Source organism: Prionailurus bengalensis, chromosome B2 (genome assembly GCF_016509475.1).
Source record: "Prionailurus bengalensis isolate Pbe53 chromosome B2, Fcat_Pben_1.1_paternal_pri, whole genome shotgun sequence".
NCBI classification, from domain to species: Eukaryota; Metazoa; Chordata; class Mammalia; order Carnivora; family Felidae; genus Prionailurus; species Prionailurus bengalensis.
Window position 1 is genome coordinate 16,710,326 of NC_057349.1, and position 19,248 is coordinate 16,729,573.

The 19,248-nt window shown below is 42.1% G+C and overlaps 1 protein-coding gene across 5 annotated transcripts in view; it reads right to left on the reverse strand.

Moving 5' to 3' along the window:
* Positions 1–16,207: 16,207 nt before the first annotated feature.
* HIVEP1 (HIVEP zinc finger 1) overlaps positions 16,208–19,248 on the reverse strand; it is a 149,361-nt gene continuing 146,320 nt past the window's right edge. For all 5 annotated transcript variants that reach the window (XM_043590823.1, XM_043590819.1, XM_043590821.1 and 2 more), the window contains one exon: positions 16,208–18,005. In XM_043590823.1, coding sequence (XP_043446758.1) covers positions 16,827–18,005 — 1,179 coding nt within the window. In that variant the 3' untranslated portion in view covers positions 16,208–16,826. The remainder of the gene's footprint in view (positions 18,006–19,248) is intronic.

The window sequence follows — 19,248 nt, forward strand, 5'->3', positions numbered from 1 at the left end:
AGGAAAAGAAGAAGCTTTGATGCAAATGAAAACAAAGATATGTTCATGTATTTGATTATTAATCTCTTATGTAAATTTCCGCCATTGTGGAGGAAGAAATTGAGAAGTAATTGAGTAGGAAAGTATTTGAGTAGGAGTAATTGAGAAGGAAAAGAATGTGAGAATGCTTCCAGTAGACTTAAGCCCAGAGTGTGGCCGCGCACTGTTTCATATTAGAAAATGGAAATTGTCATGGATGGAAATTATATGGTTGTTTATGAAGTACAGGAAACACTGAAGATCTTTCTCATGTCTTCATACTAAAACATCTATTTATAATTATTTGTTAAGACATTTAAAGAACCATAGTCATCTGGAGAAGCTGACAATTAGAGCAAATCTGTAGGTGATTATTAAATACCTAGCACAAACAGAGACATTTTTCTCTCTAAAAATATTGAGCGCTTATAATTATAGTTTACAGGAATAAAAGCCTCTTTCTTCTTTGTAGATGAAGATTCAAGTTTGTGAATCACTGCAAGTGTATATGCCAAGAGAATAACTGAATTTATCTTAATTTTAAACACATATGTTCAGCTTATCCAATGGTGGCCTGGTAGCTGGGAGAGAATTTTGATAAAGAACAAGGGAGATAAATATGCGTTGAAATGGGCTCAATTTTTCTGGGACCTTGGAAAAATATTTATCCATTTTAAGCCTCAGTTTCCTTAACTGAAGAAGCATGCAAACCCCATGGTGCTTAAAAAAAAAAAAAAAGAAAAATGAAATGAAAAAAAAAAACATGTAACGTGTAAAACATGTAAAGTGCCTTGCACACAGTACTTTTCATTTTAATATTTATTTATTATTTCAAAAATGCTATTCAATAATTTGAATGTATAGTGGTGTTGATATAAAACGTACTGAACGTCTACATGTTCAATTTCATAGAAATTTCCAGTCCTTTTAAAGAAAATTCATGTGATATCTTTTGAGCTTTCTTTTTTTTTTAATTTTATTTTTAAATGTTTTTAAACTTGTTTTTTTTAACATTTATTTATGAGAGACAGAGAGAGAGTGCATAAGCGGGAGAGGAGCAAAGACAGAGGAAGACACAGAATTCGAAACAGGCTCCAGGCTCTGAGCTGTCAGCACAGAGCCCGATGCGGAGCTCGAACCCACAAACCATGAGATCGTGACCTGAGCAGAAGTCAGATGCTTAACCAACTGAGACACCCAGGCGCCCCTATTGAGCTTTCTGTCTTGTCTTTAATCTTAATTTTTATTCTATTACATAACTGGTACAAAAATATTTTTTCCTTGGAAGTATTAAAACATTACTTGTACGTGACCACTGTTCTGAGAAAAAGCTAACATCCTTTCTAAACTTCTATTTAAATTTTGGTTTTGTTCACTTGTGTTGCAAGAATACATTTCCTCTTTCTAAAGCATTAAAACATTGCTTGTTAGCAACGCTGTTAAGGGAGGCACTCATTCATCACCATGGTGGGACAAGAATAACAGTAACATTAAAAGCAGCAACAAGAGTAATGCTGACCTGGCTGCCCCATCCTTTCCAGACTTACTCCTCCAGAGGATGTGAAAGAAAGATGTGTTACCTACGTGGTGGGGACAGCATTGGTCCACATTTCTAAGTCAAGTGGAGCCCGTCTCTTAAAAGGTTATGAGATTGAGGAACCGGTCTTTTAACTCCCTTCTCTGGCTCTGGCCATTATGAGGTTATGAAGAACTAAACTCTCTTGCGGAATGTCCCCGAGGCTTGGGCTGAAAGGGAGAGGGGACACGCAGGGGGTAAATGTGATGGGAGCAAGACCTCAGCAAGCCTGTTTGCTTGTGGACCTAAGCCATCGGCTCCGTTATAGCCTTTATCCATCATAAAACTGACATTTTTGTCCCTGTCTACATATTAATTTGTTCTTGACTTGCTGGGCCCATAAAACCCGATGAATGCTCACCCCCCCAATGCCTTTGCCATGATCCCCAGCTCTTCAGCTATGAGTTGTATCGTTCCATGACTTTCCTTGTGCTTCTACATAAAGACATATGACTCCAGGGGTGCCTGGGTGGCTCAGTGGGTTAAGTGTCTGACTTCAGCTCAGGTCATGATCTCATGGTTTATGAGTTCAAGCCCCACGTCACGCTCTGTGCGGACAGCTCAGAGCCTGGAGCCTGCTTCAGATTTTGTGTCTCCCTCTCTCTCTGCCTCTCCCTCTCTCTCTCTCTCTCAACAATAAACAAACATTAATTTTTTTTTTTAAAGACATGTGACTCCAAACATCTGTACTCCGTTTGGTTATATCTTTTTATATTCTACATATAAACTGTACCTATTATATGAGTTTTCCTGCTACTGGTTACTTTTATCTCAAGCTAGGCCCTGGAGATCTATCCCTCTGTTTAATACTTTCCTTTTTAATCATGCTTAGCATTTCAGAGAAGGAATATGCCCTGGTTTATTCAGCATTATTCCATCGAAGGAGAGTTAGGTTTTTTATAATTTTTCAACATAGAAAAAACAATCACACATTATTTTGGTTCCTGTTTGTCTATGTGTTTCTCTCTGTGTTCCTCCGTATTGAGCATTGATACGGAGAAGGAGGGACACAGACTGCATTTTGGGTTTTGGTGAAAACTGCTAAATTGTTCTTCTCAATGGCTGCATCAACTCAGACCTCACCAGCCGTGTCTAAAAACAGCTATGGCCTGTCTCCATAGCCCTAGCCACACTCGATGCCATTAGGCTTTTAATATCTACGTACCTAGGGGAAAAAAATCTCATTTTAATTTTCCTTTTCTCATTTTTGTTGAAGGTGGACATTTGTAATATATGCGTTGGCCATTTTTTTTTTTTTCTGTGAGTTTCTTAGTCTTACCTTTTGAACATTTTCCTACTAGGTCTTTTGACTTTTTTTCCTTACCGGCTTATAAAATATTTTAAATATGTTTTGGGTGAGTATCTTTTGTGAGATATCTAAGGCAAATCCATTCCCCAGCTGAGTTGTCTTTCTTAACATTTTAATGTTTTTATGTTGAACCAAAGTGTGGCATTTTGATGAACTTGAATTTTTAGTTCTTGCTTCTTACCTAAAAAAAAGGCTTTTTCTACCTCAGTGTCATAAAGATAATACCTTATATTTTTCCTAGTAAAGTTACAATTTTCCTTTTTATAGTAATACTTTGAAATGCCACCTTAAGCATTTGAAGTCCCCAAAACATAAACTCAAAGAATTAAATTCTTTCAAACACTGTTTATAAAATAATCAAATTCTTTAAAAACATTCCAAGCATAACTTTTATAACCTAATCCTCTCAGGTACTCTGAATACTGCGCTGGGAGGCAAAAACAAAAACAAATAACCCTGAGTATAAAAATTCTCCTTATCATTTGGCCAGCTCATTAGAGGTCAGGAGTGAAGATCAGAGCATAAAGCAATGGTTGACTGTCAGCCCATTGTCTTCTGGTTTCTTTCCAACTTAGGTTTCCCCAAAGTAAAACCAAAAGGTATAATTGTAATATAAGAATGAGGCAACCTTGATTGACTACTTATTATAGGCTAGGCAGGTTCATTACTAAATACCCTAATGAGATGTCATTAGATCTTCCTGCCGATTTCTGAGTTTTGGATTATTTTTATCCCCATTTTTATTTATTTATTTATTAAAAAAAAATTTTTTTTTTCAACGTTTATTTATTTTTTGGGACAGAGAGAGACAGAGCATGAACGGGGGAGGGGCAGAGAGAGAGGGAGACACAGAATCGGAAACAGGCTCCAGGCTCTGAGCCATCAGCCCAGAGCCCGACACGGGGCTCGAACTCACGGACTGCGAGATCGTGACCTGGCTGAAGCCGGTCGCTTAACCCAGGCGCCCCTCCCCATTTTTAGATCAGGAACTTGGAGTACGGGGAGGGTCAATGACCTATTCGGGAAAGCTTGTAAGCAGAGGAGGAAGGAAGTAATCTCAGGAACTGTCCTGGGAGCCTGCGTTGGTAGCCAGTGGCTACTTTGTATCTTTCCTTTATTTATTTATTTTTTAAGTTTATTTATTTATTTTGAGAGAGACAGAGAGAGGGAGAATCTCAAGCAGGCTCTACACTGTCAGCCCAGAGCCCGATGCAGGGCTGGGCTTCAACTCACGGAACTGTGAGATCATGATGTGAGCGGAAATTAAGAGCTGGACACTCTAATGACTGGGCCTCCCGCGTGCTGCCACCCCCCCCCCCCCGACTTTTTATCTCCCTAAAAGGATGTAGAGTATTTACCCTCTTGGGACATCATTTTCCTCATCAATTAAATGAGAAGATTGGAGGAGCTTTTTATAGCTCAATTCAGTGATTCTTAAAAGCACACCCAAGACTCAAAATAAGAAAGTGACCTAGAATCAAACCAGATCAACTATTTCCAATCACCGCTTCAACTGTGTAATTTGGATGTCCTCCTGTCCAATTGGGTGTGACCTTGAAGTTGCCAGGCAGTGAGAGCAGCCCCAGTTCAGGCACAACCGGAGATGCTGAGAGGCACCAGCCTAATTCCGCTGGGTGGGCTTCTCTCAGCAACCTGAGGTTTAGTGGTTCTCTAACACCGGTCTCTGGGCAGGCCTGGGCTCTGTGAAGATTCCGGCTGTGATCTTCCCTAAAGAAAACTCTCTGTGCCTCACTTCCTGCTAGATTCCACCAAGAAAAAAGGCAAGCACGGAACAGCCTCAGAAATCTGTACCTTTCCTTGAGTGGTGTACTTTTCATTTGCAAATATCACACAGCTCTTTTTGCCAGCCAGCCGACAGCCCATCTTCCTGGGGATGAACAAGAACAACTTCACTTTTTCAAACTTGGAGACAGAAGAGTTCCCGTAAGCTGTCAGCAATAACCTGTTCGGCTGATTCATTTTCCTTCTGCCTTGTCTGGTTTTCCTGCAAAGCAACAACGTTAGAAAACATTGTAAACATGGGGCGGCATTTACAAAGGGGCGCGGGTGGGTTTTAGCGGAGTCGCAGACAAAGATCTGACCGTGGTCTTGCGCAGGGAAGGTGCTTGTAAGTATTTGCTGGATGACTGTTGGCATCTGCCCTGTTGCAAAGCATCATGACTCGAGTCATCAGTGCTAACATTTATTCAGATGTGTCTGTGCACCAGGAATTGTTAATTTCTGCGTACTTGCTATATTTTTAACTGAGATATAACTGACAAATAACATTGTGTACGTTTAAGGTGTGCGCTGGGTTAACTTGATACGTTTGCATATTGTGATGCGATTGCCGTCGTAGCATGAGCTGACACTTCTATCACGTCATGTGATCAGCGTTTCTTTTTTGTGGTGAGAACAATTAAGATCTAGTCTCTTAGCAACTCTGGAGTTTATAATACAGGATTGCTGACTGTAATCACTATACTGTGCATTAGGTCTCCAGGACTTACGCATCAACTAGTCGCAAGTTCATACCCTTAAAACAACACCTGCCCAACTCTCCATTCTACTGTGGCTCCATTCTACTGTTTTTTCCAGTTCTGCTTTTTTAGATTCCACATGTCAGTGAGATAATACAGTATTTGTCTTTCTCTGTCTGACTTATCTCAGCGTAAGGCCCTCAAGGTCTATCCATGTGGTCATAAATGGTAGGGTTTCCTTCTTTCTCATGGCTGGACCGTACTCCACTATATATATATATATCTGTATTTATATATAATGATAAAACAATAATGGTTATTGTTATATATAAAGATCACATTTTCTTCATCCATTCCTCCTTTGATGGACACTTAAGTTGTTGCCATAAATCTTGGCTGTTGAGAATAATGGTGCAGCAAGAGGCATGGGAGCACTTACCGTTGCCCTAAATGACAGATGAGAAAATTGAGGGACAGAAAATAACTTGATAATTAGCCGGGAAATTGTGGAGTTGGGATGTGAATTGAAGCATTCTGTTCTTAAGATTACTCGTTTCCATATGCAAGATGTTACATGCCTCTGCCCGTAGTACCGACAAGAACTAAGACTGAAGCTTCTGTTTTGATTTGACAAACAGGTAAACTCTAGAACATATAACACCTACGCTAATAATAATCTATGGGCCTGGAGATACTCTTTGCAAACTCACTCTTTCTTGTTCATATTCCATACGGTCATACATTTGTGGGACGATTTACAGCAGTTAGGAATGCCAATCATTGGCCACTGGAATAAGTCCTGAGCAGAGACTGAACTGAAGTTCAATCACACTCCAGCCAACAGATCTAAGTGGCCCCTAACACCGGGCTAAATTTTAATGAAATGTGCAGGTTTCACACATCAGTTACACCATATTACAAGTCATTTACAAACACACTCAGAATGTATGCCACATGCTGAAGAGGAAGTTATTGAAGTAGCAAGAGTAAAAACAGCAACGAAAGCTTTAAGTGCTTGTAAGAGACAATAACGAAAGTATGTTGTGAAATATTGGCTCTAGTTCAGCTGAAACGCTAAGGAACATAGGACTCTCCCTATAGAAGAAACTTTAAATGTTTTGACGCCTCAATCTGTTTTGTCTTCCAAATCCCTCTTTTTTTTGAAGGATTTAGAAAAATGACAACAAAGAGTTCACAGGAATTTGTTTAGTTACAAAACAAAACAAACACAACATTTTCTAGGATAGGCCCCTGGGGTCCCTGTGTCAGTTCTGATCTTTATCTCTATTTAAAGAACCTTCGTGGGCATTGACCTGAAGGCATTCAGGGTTGCTTAAGCATCAAAGAGGATTGATGTACCATGTACTAAACATTTTACAACTATTTCCAACAGAGGCTGAAACAAAGAAAAATATCTTTTATCAAGCATTTAACTTCGTGGTCATTCACCAAAGGAAGTCATTAGTGATTTGGGTCTGAAATTAATTTTTAAAAAGGTGAGTTTTAAAAGTTATTTTTTCTCCCATAGATTACTTCCTGAGGTTCAGTTTCTGACAGTCAACATTATGCGTTCAAAAAGTGGCAGCCCCTTGTAGACTATGAAATGGTGCAAGTTATTTTATCAGAATAGTTAATATACTTTCGATGAAGGCTGGATCTTTCAATAATTATTATAATGGTCCATGGTACATTGGTTGGTTATGAATAAGCAGACTCTGCATGAAAGCTTAAACTACTTTTGGTGGGCTACTTCTAGGGAATACGAGTGTGGAAGTAACAGAAAAGGTCTCCAGGTATAATGTATAAAGATATTCCAAAATAACAAAAATCAAAGGTATCAAAGGACGCGATTGCTGAATCAAAACCAGTCTTAACATTTGACCCCACGGGGCCAAACTAAGCCTTGCTATTAGCAAAGAAAACTAAGCATGCCTGGCTAATTGACTGATCTCAAAGCTGGCTTTTCTTTCCATGATTGACCTCCAGGAATGTAAACTCCTGTTGTCTTTCACCTAACATGGTTTCCTTAGACCCCATTTGGCAACATTCGTAGGTAAATAACCAAACATAAGGTCTTTCAAGTAACTGGAAATGACTGAATGAAAGGTGTCCTGTCTCCAGCAAAACCAACCACATAACAAATGTCTATTGGTCCTTATAACGTTATAAAACCCACCAATACGTGGACTTTATGAAATTATTCACTTCTATGACTCAGACACCGAAAGTAAGAACTGGCAAGTCGGCAAGGGTTAGTTCTATAGAGTGACCTCCACTGGTGTACTCTGAGATATGGAATCACTTGCTGAGGAGCTCAATTATTTCTTTTTCACTTTTACTGCTTCTGTAAAAGGAATTTATTAATGTCTTCATTTCCTTCTGAATTCCTATCTTTGCTTTCTTGACATTATATTTAAATAGCACAATTTAAGATATTTTTTAAAAGTACAATTTGATGCTCCCTTTTGCCCGAGAAATACATTTAAATAATTTTCTCCTCTATCAAAAATCATAGAAAATTGCTCTATTTCTTCTTAAAAATATTTCCAAAAGGATCAAATTCAGAGACTTTATGATACAATGTTACACTGTGTTCAAACCATGTTTGTATCCAAAACAATGTGGATCTATGTTCAACTTTCCCTTTTCGCTTGACTTTAACTACTGTAAGATAGGTAACAAAGACATCTTTCTGAATGATGATTAATAATTGACACCTCATATACTTTGGAAATCTGCATGTTTTATGCTTGATTAGAATTGTCACTTTACATGCTACTTTATCTCCTATTTAAATATTTCTTCACTAATATTTCCATGGCTCCTGTTATCTCAATGATGAGAAAAGGCATACAAAAAGGTTATAAAATCTAATATCTATACAAATACTCATGGCACTGGACCTATTCATTTCATTTGGAAATTTACATGGGATGTTTTATGAATACTAAGTAGACTTTCACCTAGAAATGAATACAATACAACACAATTACTGTGTAAATCATTACTGAAAAGCAGCGTGGTTGGGGTGGGGGGGACACGGAGCCAGTTTTCAATCCTGGTTTCACTCACTGCTTTGTAACCCTTAGATATATTCTCAACCATAAAATGGGATTAGCATCATATCATATTGCAATGATTAAATTAGAAATACTGCATTATATATAACGTGACTTGTTCAGAAAATACTCTGTTCCACCCGTGGATGATCTCAAAACATATCTGCATGGATACCTTATTAGTTTAAGTCAGAAAATTGACCTAATTCTGAAAATGAACGTATCGTAACTTTGCAAGCCAGGAAATTTTCACATGTGATTTGGAGTTTCATAACAACAACCTAAGTCAGCTACTTCTTTTCAGAATGGGGGATGGCCTGGGTGGTGGGGAAATAAAATGTAAAGCTTTCCATCATTATCCCAACAGGCAGCCTCACCTCTACCAGAATCCAGAGCCTCAAAAGAATAACTCTTCATTGTGCCGAACTAAACCCTTCATTTCCAACGGAACCTCAGGCATTAGGGAACGAGGCAGCCCTAACTTCTCCGAGAACAAAAGCATAGTGATAAGACAACTTTTGTTATAGGGGCACCTGGGTGGCTCAGTTGGTTAAGCAGCCAACTTCGGCTCAGGTCACGATCTCACAGTTCATGAGTTCAAGTGCCCTATTGGGTGCCGAGCCTGCTTCCAATTCTCTGTCTCCCCCTCTCTCTCTGCTCCTGCTCTGCTTGGGCGCTCTCTCTCTCTCTCTCTCTCTCTCTCTCAAATAAATGAACATTAAAAAAATAAAATAAAACTTTTGTTATATGTTGTGGGGACTTTTTATTTTAAAAAGGGCCCCAACTACAAAATAAGCAAAATTTGATCTGTGACTTTGAGAGAAACACCTGCCTGGCCCTTCTTCCTGGTGTTAGAATGTGGCTGGGTCACCGATCCTCGTTTCTGGGGCTCTTCTTTGCTGCACCTGCACATTGCCAGAGCAGAGAGGTCCTAAGCACCCAAGCTCGCAGAAGTGGTGTTCTTTTAGAACTTGGCTTCAGCATGCAGAGGCAGGGAGAAGAGTCAAGCATGCCCTCCCCTGGCTTGTCCTGATAGATCTTAATGGATTGGTGTGAGTAATACTGGAATTTTTAATATCCTGGTCTTCCCTGAAGATATATTCCTCTATGTCTGGTTATTATGCAAATGTGAGTTTTCCTTTGTGAGCCATGAATTCCCGCCAGCTGCTTGCTGGGAGGCTAATCCTGTTTTACGTAAAAGTTAATGGAGACAAGGCATTTCCCTCACAATGGCCCACTCTGCTTTATTCCAACTCCCCAAACTCACTCTCTCATTCTCTCTCTCTCTCTCTTCTCCTGGAAAGACAACGTTACGGCTATTCTTTATTTATTATTATTATTATTTTTCATTATGATGCCTCCTTATTCTTGCTGCTGCTGTGACCTTCCTGAAGCCTGAAGTGCTTTCTTGGCTGCATGACGGACCATCCAGGCTGTCCCGCCTCCGGCCCTCTCACGAAGGCCCTTCCCTAGGCTTGGTTTCCAGAGCTTGATGGCCTCAAAGCGTGCACATTTCTTTCTGTATTGTTCAGGCATGGGATCCAAGCTTGGGATCCAGAAGTCACAGTTACAAAAAAGACTTCCATGATGTTCTCTGGTCGTGAGGGAAGAGAGCGTGGCTATTTTTTTTTAATATGGCTCTAACTAATGTCTTTCTAATATCCCAAGACGATGTTGTTTTTTTTGGGGGGGGGGGTTAAGAATGGCACACACTGAACTTTATATAAGTGAATCTGCTAAATTTTTATTTTTATATTTTTTAAATGTTCATTTATTTTTGAGAGAGAGAGAGAGAGAGGGAGAGAGACAGTGTGAGTGGGGGAGGGGGGAGACAGGGGGACAGAGGATCCCAAGCAGGCTCTGTGGTGACAGCCAAGAGCCCAAAGTAGAGCTCAAACCTATGAACCCTGAGATCATGACCTGAGCCGAAGTCAGAGGCCACCCAGGCACCCCCAAACTGCCACATTTAAAAAAATTTTTTTTTAATGTTTATTTTTGACAGAGAGAGACAGAGCATGAGCGGGGGAGGGGCAGACAGAGAGGGAGACACAGAATCCAAAGCGGGCTCCAGGTTCTGAGCTGTCAGCACAAGCCCGACGCGGGGCTCGAACTCACAGACCACGAGATCATGACCTGAGCCAAAGTCGGACACCCAACTGACTAAGCCACTCAGGCGCCCCCCAAACTGCCACCTTTTTAAATGCAGTTTCATTTTTTCCTGTTAAATTTTGTCTTACATCCAGCCCCTCACTCCAGTTGGCCCAATCTTCTTGGACATTGATCCTCATCTATCTGAATTGTCAACAAATGTCTTCTGTAATTTTATTGAGTCTTCCAATTAAAAAGAACTGTGGTCAGCTTGGTAACGGGTACTCTGTGTATACCTTCATGCTCCCGGCCTTACTTCCTTTCCTTCTCACTCTTCTGTCCTGTTATTGCCAGTTCCTGAGCTGAATTATTAGCACATTAAAGAAAGGACTCTGACCCACCGGGTGCCCTTTCCACTTGAAGAGCCCACACACTTCTTTTTAATCTTTTAAGTTGATTTATTTATTTTGAGAGAGAGCTGAGGAGGGACAGAGAGAGAGAAGAGAGAGAATCTCAGAAAGAATCCCGATGTGGGGCTTGAACTCATGAACTGGGAGATTATGACTTGAGCCCAGACCAAGAGCTGGACGCTTAACCCACTGAGCCACCCAGGTGCCCCGAGCCCACACACTTTTAATCATCTTCAATTCTGTCCCTTGTTCTTCACAATATTACCACGGCGTTGCTGGGTTCTTGCTGGACCACTGAAACACTGTCGGCTCCCTTCGTCTTGATTCTTCACGCTTCCTGCACCATTGCTTACGTGCAACGCTGTTGTCACGCAAACTTTTTAAATACCACTCCTGCACCAGCATGATGAAGATGCAAAACAATGAGAGACGCAGCCTTCTTGTCTATAAAATGGGAGAATAATACTTGCCTTGGTTAAAATGAGATTACATTTTTTTTTTTTTTAAATTTTTTTTTCAACGTTTATTTATTTTTGGGACAGAGAGAGACAGAGCATGAATGGGGGAGGGGCAGAGAGAGAGGGAGACACAGAATCGGAAACTGGCTCCAGGCTCTGAGCCATCAGCCCAGAGCCTGACGTGGGGCTCGAACTCCCGGACCGCGAGATCGTGACCTGGCTGAAGTCGGACGCTTAACCGACTGCGCCACCCAGGCGCCCCGAGATTACATTTTTTTAATGCTTATTTATTTTTGAGACAGAGAGACAGAGAGACAGTATGTGAGTGGGGGAGGGGCAGAGACAGAGGGGGACACAGAATCGGAAGCAGGCTCCAGGCTCGGAGCTGTCAGCACAGAGCCCCACGCGGGGCTCGAACTCACGAACCGAGAGATCATGACCTGAGCCGAGGTTGGCTTAACTGACCGAGCCACCCCGGTGCCCCTAAATGAGATTATAAACAGGACATAGTAGGGATAAATCTTAACCACATCCTCTCTGTCGGTGATGTCCTTCCTTTCTATTGTTTCGGCTTAGTGAAGTCCCTTCGAGGCCACGCTGGAATGTCACATGCTCCATAAAGCGCTCCCTGATCAATTTAACCAGGAGCTCTTCCTTATTTGTACTAATGCTCTTGGTTATACATATCCCCTTATTAGTGGACGCCTGAAACCACAGAGTAGTACTGACCTCCATTTACGATGTATTTTTTCCAATACATTCATGCCTGTGAAAAAGTGTAACTTATCAATGAGGCACATTAGAAGATCATCAGGAACTAATGATAAAATAGAACCATTGTAGTATACCAAAATGGAAATCAGGTGCGTGGTCGCTTTCTCTCAAAAGATCTTCCTGTACCATACACACCCCCTTGGGATGATGAGAGGGGATGGAGGGAGGTGAAAGACACAGGCACCACGACTGACCTGCTGGGGATGGGCCAGAGGGAGACCACCTGCTTCTGGGCCGAGGTAGGCTGCGGTAACCGAACCCGTGAACCCGCGGGAGGTGAAGCTCCTTCGCCTCTTGAGGTCCTCTGCGCTGTGTGCTTGTTCTACTAGGACGTAAGCTCCTAGAGAACAGATGCTATTTAGTTTGCGTTTCATTCCTATCTCCAAAGTGCTCTCTACATTCTCGGTGCTAAATATTTGTGGAAAGCCCGAGCGAAGCCTCTTTTCCACTTAGGTTGGTTCCCAGACACAATTTTATTTATTTTAAAGTTTATTGATTTTGAGAGAGAGAGAGAGAGAGTGCAGGAGAGTGAGCAGGTAGCGGGAGAGAGAGAATCCCAAGCAGGCTCCGAGCTGTCAGCAGACCAGGCACGATTTGAAGTCACAGAGTCATCTCAGCTATTTTTATTGTACTGTGTAGCATTATCTCTAGAGCCCCAAATGCCATCCCTTCTTCAAAATACAGCAGTCCTTAACATAGACAAATCGCTAATTACTGCATATAAAAACTTTCTTAACTCTCAAAATGTTTACAGTCTGTGGTTTCTAAGATACGTGTGGTCTGGTATTATTCTCTAGTTTATATGGCCTAAGTCTTAAGCAAGCATGCTCCTTTGGGGTAGAAAGCGTGCTTTCTAATTTCTTTTGTATCTTGCATAGTATTGGAGTTTGTTGGTACTTACTACAAGTGCTGGGTTTTGGATGCCTAAATCTGCTTCGGACCCGAGCCTGGTTCAGAGGAGAGGGAACACCAAGGAGTGGGTTATATCTCTGCTTTAACTCTTATGTCTACAGTGCCTGCACAGAACCTTGTATGTATTCAAGGTTCTGGATGAACCCGATATACATAAAAGCCTCATGACTTTCAGATTACATAATTTGTAGAAAAAAATGTTTTACCAGTTTTGCTTTAAATTTCTTTTTGTAATGACGGCAGAGAGTCAGGGTCATTAAAAGATAAATATATAAATAATAACCTTCATTGACGGTTAAAGAGATAACTCCAAGTCATGGGAAATCAGTTCGGCAGAAGATTCTCGTCTTAGATTTAATATCCCGTGTTTAGAATGGATAGGTAGTTTTGAGACAAAACTACTTTAATAAAAGTCACCTTTTGGTGTGGCTGAAACTTGATCTCAAAGTGTAAGCTTAAAAACAGAAAAGCAGCTCATTGATGTTATATTTTGACCTGAGCACACATCAAGAAATATCAACAGTCTTCCAACAAAAATAATGAACATCTCCATAATCCTTGTTAAGCCCTATCATTTAAAATTCAGATTAGAGATTAAGAGTATTATTTATACTGTTTCTGTGAAGTGAAATGAAAGTCACAGCTGTATTATTTAAAAAAATGAGAAATAAAACCTCTACATGAAATATTATCAGTTAATTATCATTCTGAAAACATTAAGTATCATTATAGCCTAAAGTTGAGGGAATGAAAACAAGTTACTTGAATGTCACTGACGTCCATTAACTCAACATTTTCATAAAATGGATCTAGCAACTTTTGAAAACTAGAAAGATGAACTTTTTTTTTAGAAGTTTTATTAGGTGAGATTTATTTATTTTCTTTAATCTCTACCCCCACCATAGGGTTCGAACTCACGACCCTGAGATCAGGAGTCACATGCCGTACCAACTGAGCCAGCCAGGCACCCCAGACCTTTGGCTCTTTAGCTACAACACTTCTGAGAGTGACATTGCTGTGGGTTCATAAAAGAAGATACTGAAATTGACTCACATTATGCTTTTCATAAACGCATAACTGTTTTGCTAATAACATCATCGGGATTCGCTATGGTCATTGTGCTCTCGGTCTCTAGTGACCTCTTTCATGACAGTACAAGAGAATAAAAGTCACGGGTAGTCTCACTAGCTGTCTGGATTGCATCATTTGAAAGTCACGCATGTTTAAGAATAACAATGCTCCTTGGGAAAAGATGACTTTGCAGAAAGTGTTCAACGTTATTTCCTTGTATTTTGTTTACATAACTATCTCAAAATATAATGGCTCACACTTAGGTTATAATGGCTCAGACTTAGGTAATGTTTCTTACTTAGCTGTATATTTCAAATGCCAGCAAAATATTTGCAAGCCACATTAGAGTACTAAAGTCACTAATATTAAAGATATGTGTATAATGTAATGAATCTTAAAAAGTCAAGCCTGCAAAAGAAGCTTAAGATACATGGCAGCATTAGATAAAATTCTCAAGGGGGCATCCAATTATATCACAACATTTGGTATTTGGTTAAATGTAGGAAAATTAAGAAAATTCTCCCTCTACAAACTAAAAAGAAAAACCCAATCCTGAAATTCTGAGCATTACTTTTGAATTCAGAGAAGTTATACATACCTAAAATGTGATTACACAATAAAAATGTTACACTGCTGTAAAATCTTTGGCCAAGTACCACAAAAAGTGTAATAGAAAGCATGACATGAAGTTAAGACAGTAATTTTGAGGTATTTGATGGATAATGGACTTCATTTTCTTTTCTTTTTTTTTTTTAATTTTTTTTTCAACGTTTATTTATTTTTTGGGGGACAGAGAGAGACAGAGCATGAACGGGGGAGGGGCAGAGAGAGGGAGACACAGAATCGGAAACAGGCTCCAGGCTCCGAGCCATCAGCCCAGAGCCTGACGCGGGGCTCGAACTCACGGACCGCGAGATCGTGACCTGGCTGAAGTCGGATGCTTAACCGACTGCGCCACCCAGGCGCCCCTGGACTTCATTTTCAACAACCGTATTGATAGATGGATATAATAGAAGTTTCTAGGATTCTTTTCAAATCTATCTTGAAACATAAAGTGTTTTTTTTATATTTTTGAGAGAATTTTGGTACTTAATCTGTCGGTAAGTGTAAATAAAAATTTAAGCATGCGTCCAAAGCATCACAGACCCATCAGAGCCTGCTGCGGCCAGACTGCCTTCTAGAGATAATTTAGGTTTAGGGCATGCAGACCGAGATGGCAGGTGCCTTTCCCAAAGTCACAGGAAGCGGGGGCTCACCAATAGCAGGTCTCCAACCTCCTTAGAATACTTCCCCCAAAGAGCCTGTGGTCTCAACGGCTTCAGAGCCCTGGTATCCCCACAAAGGAAGCCGCCTTTAAAAAATGTGAATGCATTGCCTTCACGATGTGTGACATACTAAATTTCAACGTTAAAACACGTTCTCACAGATCCAGCATCTGTAACGCTTAGGTCATAATGCCAATCGCTGCAAAGGTAACTGAATTTTTTTCTGAATGAGTAAGGGCAGTTAAGCCTCCCAGGACAGGAAAGCATCATTTATAAAGAGAATCACGTAAATAATTCAAAGTCTGAATTTGGTTCTTCTGTAAATCTTGGGCCCTCTGTGGTTCGGTACCGGTCAGAGAGCTCTCGGAGTGTAAAAAAGCAGGACTTATTATGAGGGAAAGAAAGAGTCCGCGGCTACTGGACAGACCTGGGGGTGGAGCACGGGCCTCAGCCAAGTTCTCAGCACAACTGTTTTTGTAACTTATTTTCTGCTTACCAGAAATGGTCCCACCTGCATTGAGGAAGTTTGCCCATTCCAGGCTCTGTGCCATATGCATTTACAAAAAGAGTTCTAAGTAGCGAACCTTCTAGGAGTTCATGGCTATGAAGTTACTCCTCACAGCTGGGTGGGTTTCACGGAGTTTCCCACGGCAGTAACACCGGTAAAGCCCCTGTTTCTCAAAACTAAGGGTGAGGCTGAGCGTAGACAGAATGTGACCTACGGCTATTTTCGGAACACAGATTACTGATCGCCAAACATATAAAGAAGGCACAAGTGAAGCAAAGGTAAAGTCAGTAAACAATATTTTACTGAAACAATTCATGACACAGAAAATCTGTCTGAAGTGTAAAGTTACTGTCTTACACAGGAAGGACAGACCCATTTTCAAAGACTAATATGAATACAATAAATATGGAGTTTACATACTAATTTATACACAGAAACTCTGCCCCACAGCCATAAAAATTTATATTTAACAGTGCAACATATAATTTAATCATTTGATTTATTTGACAGGGTTTTTTCTTTCTAAACACAAATAACTACCTGGTTTTCATATACATATATAATATATATTTTATGTATATAGATATTCAACAATCTGTACAGCTTCTAAACATAAACTCCTAAAAGGCACAAGTGTCTATACAACATGTACAAAAATGGCTGGAGCGGACACAAAACAACAATTATTGGTCAAAAGTTCATGATTGCACAAAGATTAGTCATGAGTTTATGTCAGAAAAATGTGCTTTAAGGAAAGGAGGGTTTTCAAAGAAACCTTTAAGTGTTATATAAAAAAAAAAAAAAAACCAAAAACAAAAAACCAAAAAAACACAAAAAACCCCAAAACCAACCCCACCAAAAGCCCAGACCAAACCAAACCCCCCCAAGTCGAGGCCCACTAGGTGGCGATCACGAGCCTGTCCTCGTCGTCGTCACTACTCACGTCGCTGAACTGCGCGGTGGCCCGCCTTCGGGGCGGCGCTGCGGGCCCGGGCACCTGCCCCTCGGGGGAGCGAGTCCGCAGGCCGCAAGGTTCCAGGGAAGCTTCGGGACGCCCCTGCAGCAGAGGCTCGGCCGAGGCGGCTGGTTTGCCCTGCAGGGGGGCGAGCTCGTGCCTGGGCTTCACGTGATTCATGGCGGCGGCCTTGCCCGAGTCCGCTTTCCTTGAGCCGTCGGGCTGGCCGGGGTCTCTCGCGGGGGCAGACGCATCTAGAACGTGTGTTGCATTTTCCCGCTGGACTTGGGGGGACCCCTGAGGAGACGAGGCCCCGCCGCCCTGATCTGCGCCGGCTCCCGAAGTCGGCCTGGGGGGCGCCTCCCGCGCCCTGGGTTGGGAAGGGGGCATCTCGGGAACCCCCCGCGGGTCGGCGGGCACTTGACCGACAGAGGGGATTAAAGTGGGCAAGGCAATGTTCAGGATCTGGAGGCCTGGAATGTGCGCCTGAGGGGTGGGGCTGCTCTGCGAGGAGGGGTTTGCGGTGAGAACCTGCAGGCCCACGGCACTGAGCGCCAGCCCCGGCGGGTGCACCTGCGGGGCCACGTTGGTGTTGGCCAGGCCCAGGATGTTGACGGTCTCCACGCCCAGCGACGGCAGCGGCTGCAAGGCCTGCGTGCTGAGGTTCTGAAGGCCCGGCATGCGGATTTGGCCAATGGGTATACACGGCACCACGCCGCTCAATTCGGCCACTCCCGCGGGGCTGGGAGCGCCGGAAACTTCTGCGACCGAATCCCCGGGCGGGCCCACAGTTCTGTGAATCACATTGACCGCGGGGATCGTGAGCTGCATCGGCCCCGCCTGAATGGGCACGAACGTGGAGTACGTGAGGCCGGCGGGGACCACGTGGATTCCCCCGACTGGAACCATGTTGTAAGGTGTCCTGGACTGCTGTTGAGAATGCAGAGGGAGGTGGCTGAACAGATGAGTCTGGGGAGAGGGCAGGCCCGGAGGCGGCTGGAGGGTCACTTGCTGCTTCTGCTCTTGGGCGTCAGGCTGAGGCGAGGCCCCTGAGGGAGCCCCCACTGCTGTGTGCGGGCCGCGCTCAGCGGCAGGAGGGGGTCGTCGCACGCCAGCGGTGCCCTGAAAGACAACAGACAAAAACCCCTTTCCAGCGAAACTGCCAGCGTAAAATCTCCTCTTCCTAACGAGGAGAAAGCATGTATATTCACATAAAAATGACAGGCCTGCTAAAAAATGATGTCTTCGTTATAAAAAAGAAATTCCCAACTAAAAAATCTATTATGTCTTTAATCTCTAGGGCAAGGAACAGCAACGCATTTCATGGAATACTTTGCAGTTTTGCAAATTTCCTCCTTCCCTTTCCCTTTCCCTTCCCTTCCTCCCCTCCCCTCTTTTCCTACCTTCACCTCTTCCCTCTCTCCCTCCCTTGCTTCCTATGTTTGTGAAAGGTCTACTGAAGATCAGATTTCCAGGCACTGGCAGGTATGTAAGGGATCTGGGATAGAGAAGCTGAGAACACAGGTGACCGGTCTGGAAGTAATTTAATTTAAATATCAAGTATAATTTAAATATTAATGCAATTATGTTAAATTATATTAATTTAGAATAGCCTATAGAAATCTGAGCTTTCACAGACTTTTTCGTTTTCTCCAGTGTTACCTAGCAAACCAAGATCTGCCACATTTAGAAATAAACCCTATGGCCATCGTCAATACATACAAGACATAAGAGAAGGTAAGAGACGTTAAGAGGTCAGTGGGATGAATATATTCGGCATAGAATTAAACACTCTTCATGAGCCACCAGGGGTAAAAAGCACCCGGAGGGTGGCTTTCTGCAGGCCCGTGTCTGGCCCCGAGCTGGTTCTTCGGCAGGAAGCTTTCCCAAGCTGTCACAGCAATTTCATCATTCAAGCAAAGTGAACTTCTTGATACATTTTTGGGGGCCACATTACCTTTGCCACAGACACTGGTCGCTGTCGTGTCGACAGGGGCAAAGTGCAAAATGTTTGGATAATTTAGCACAGATCCGTCACATCAATCGATGCCACTGGAAAAACAATTCAGGGCAAGCGAGGGGGATAAATAGGTCCCAAAAGTCAGGTTCCCAATTGGAACATATATATTTTTAAAAAGGAGTGTAGTTTTAGAGAACCATTTGGTTCTTTCACAGATTTATGTGAAGTAACATGTGACCTCTGATTAAAATACCTAGCAAGAATCCAGGGGGCATAAATAAAGTCCTTTGCCTTTAAATACAACCAAAACTTGCTCTTGAACCCACTGACTTAGCCATAAATTAAAAAAAAAAACAACAACTTAAGTACATTATTTTCTTGAGCCAGGAGGATCCCCCTGTGGGG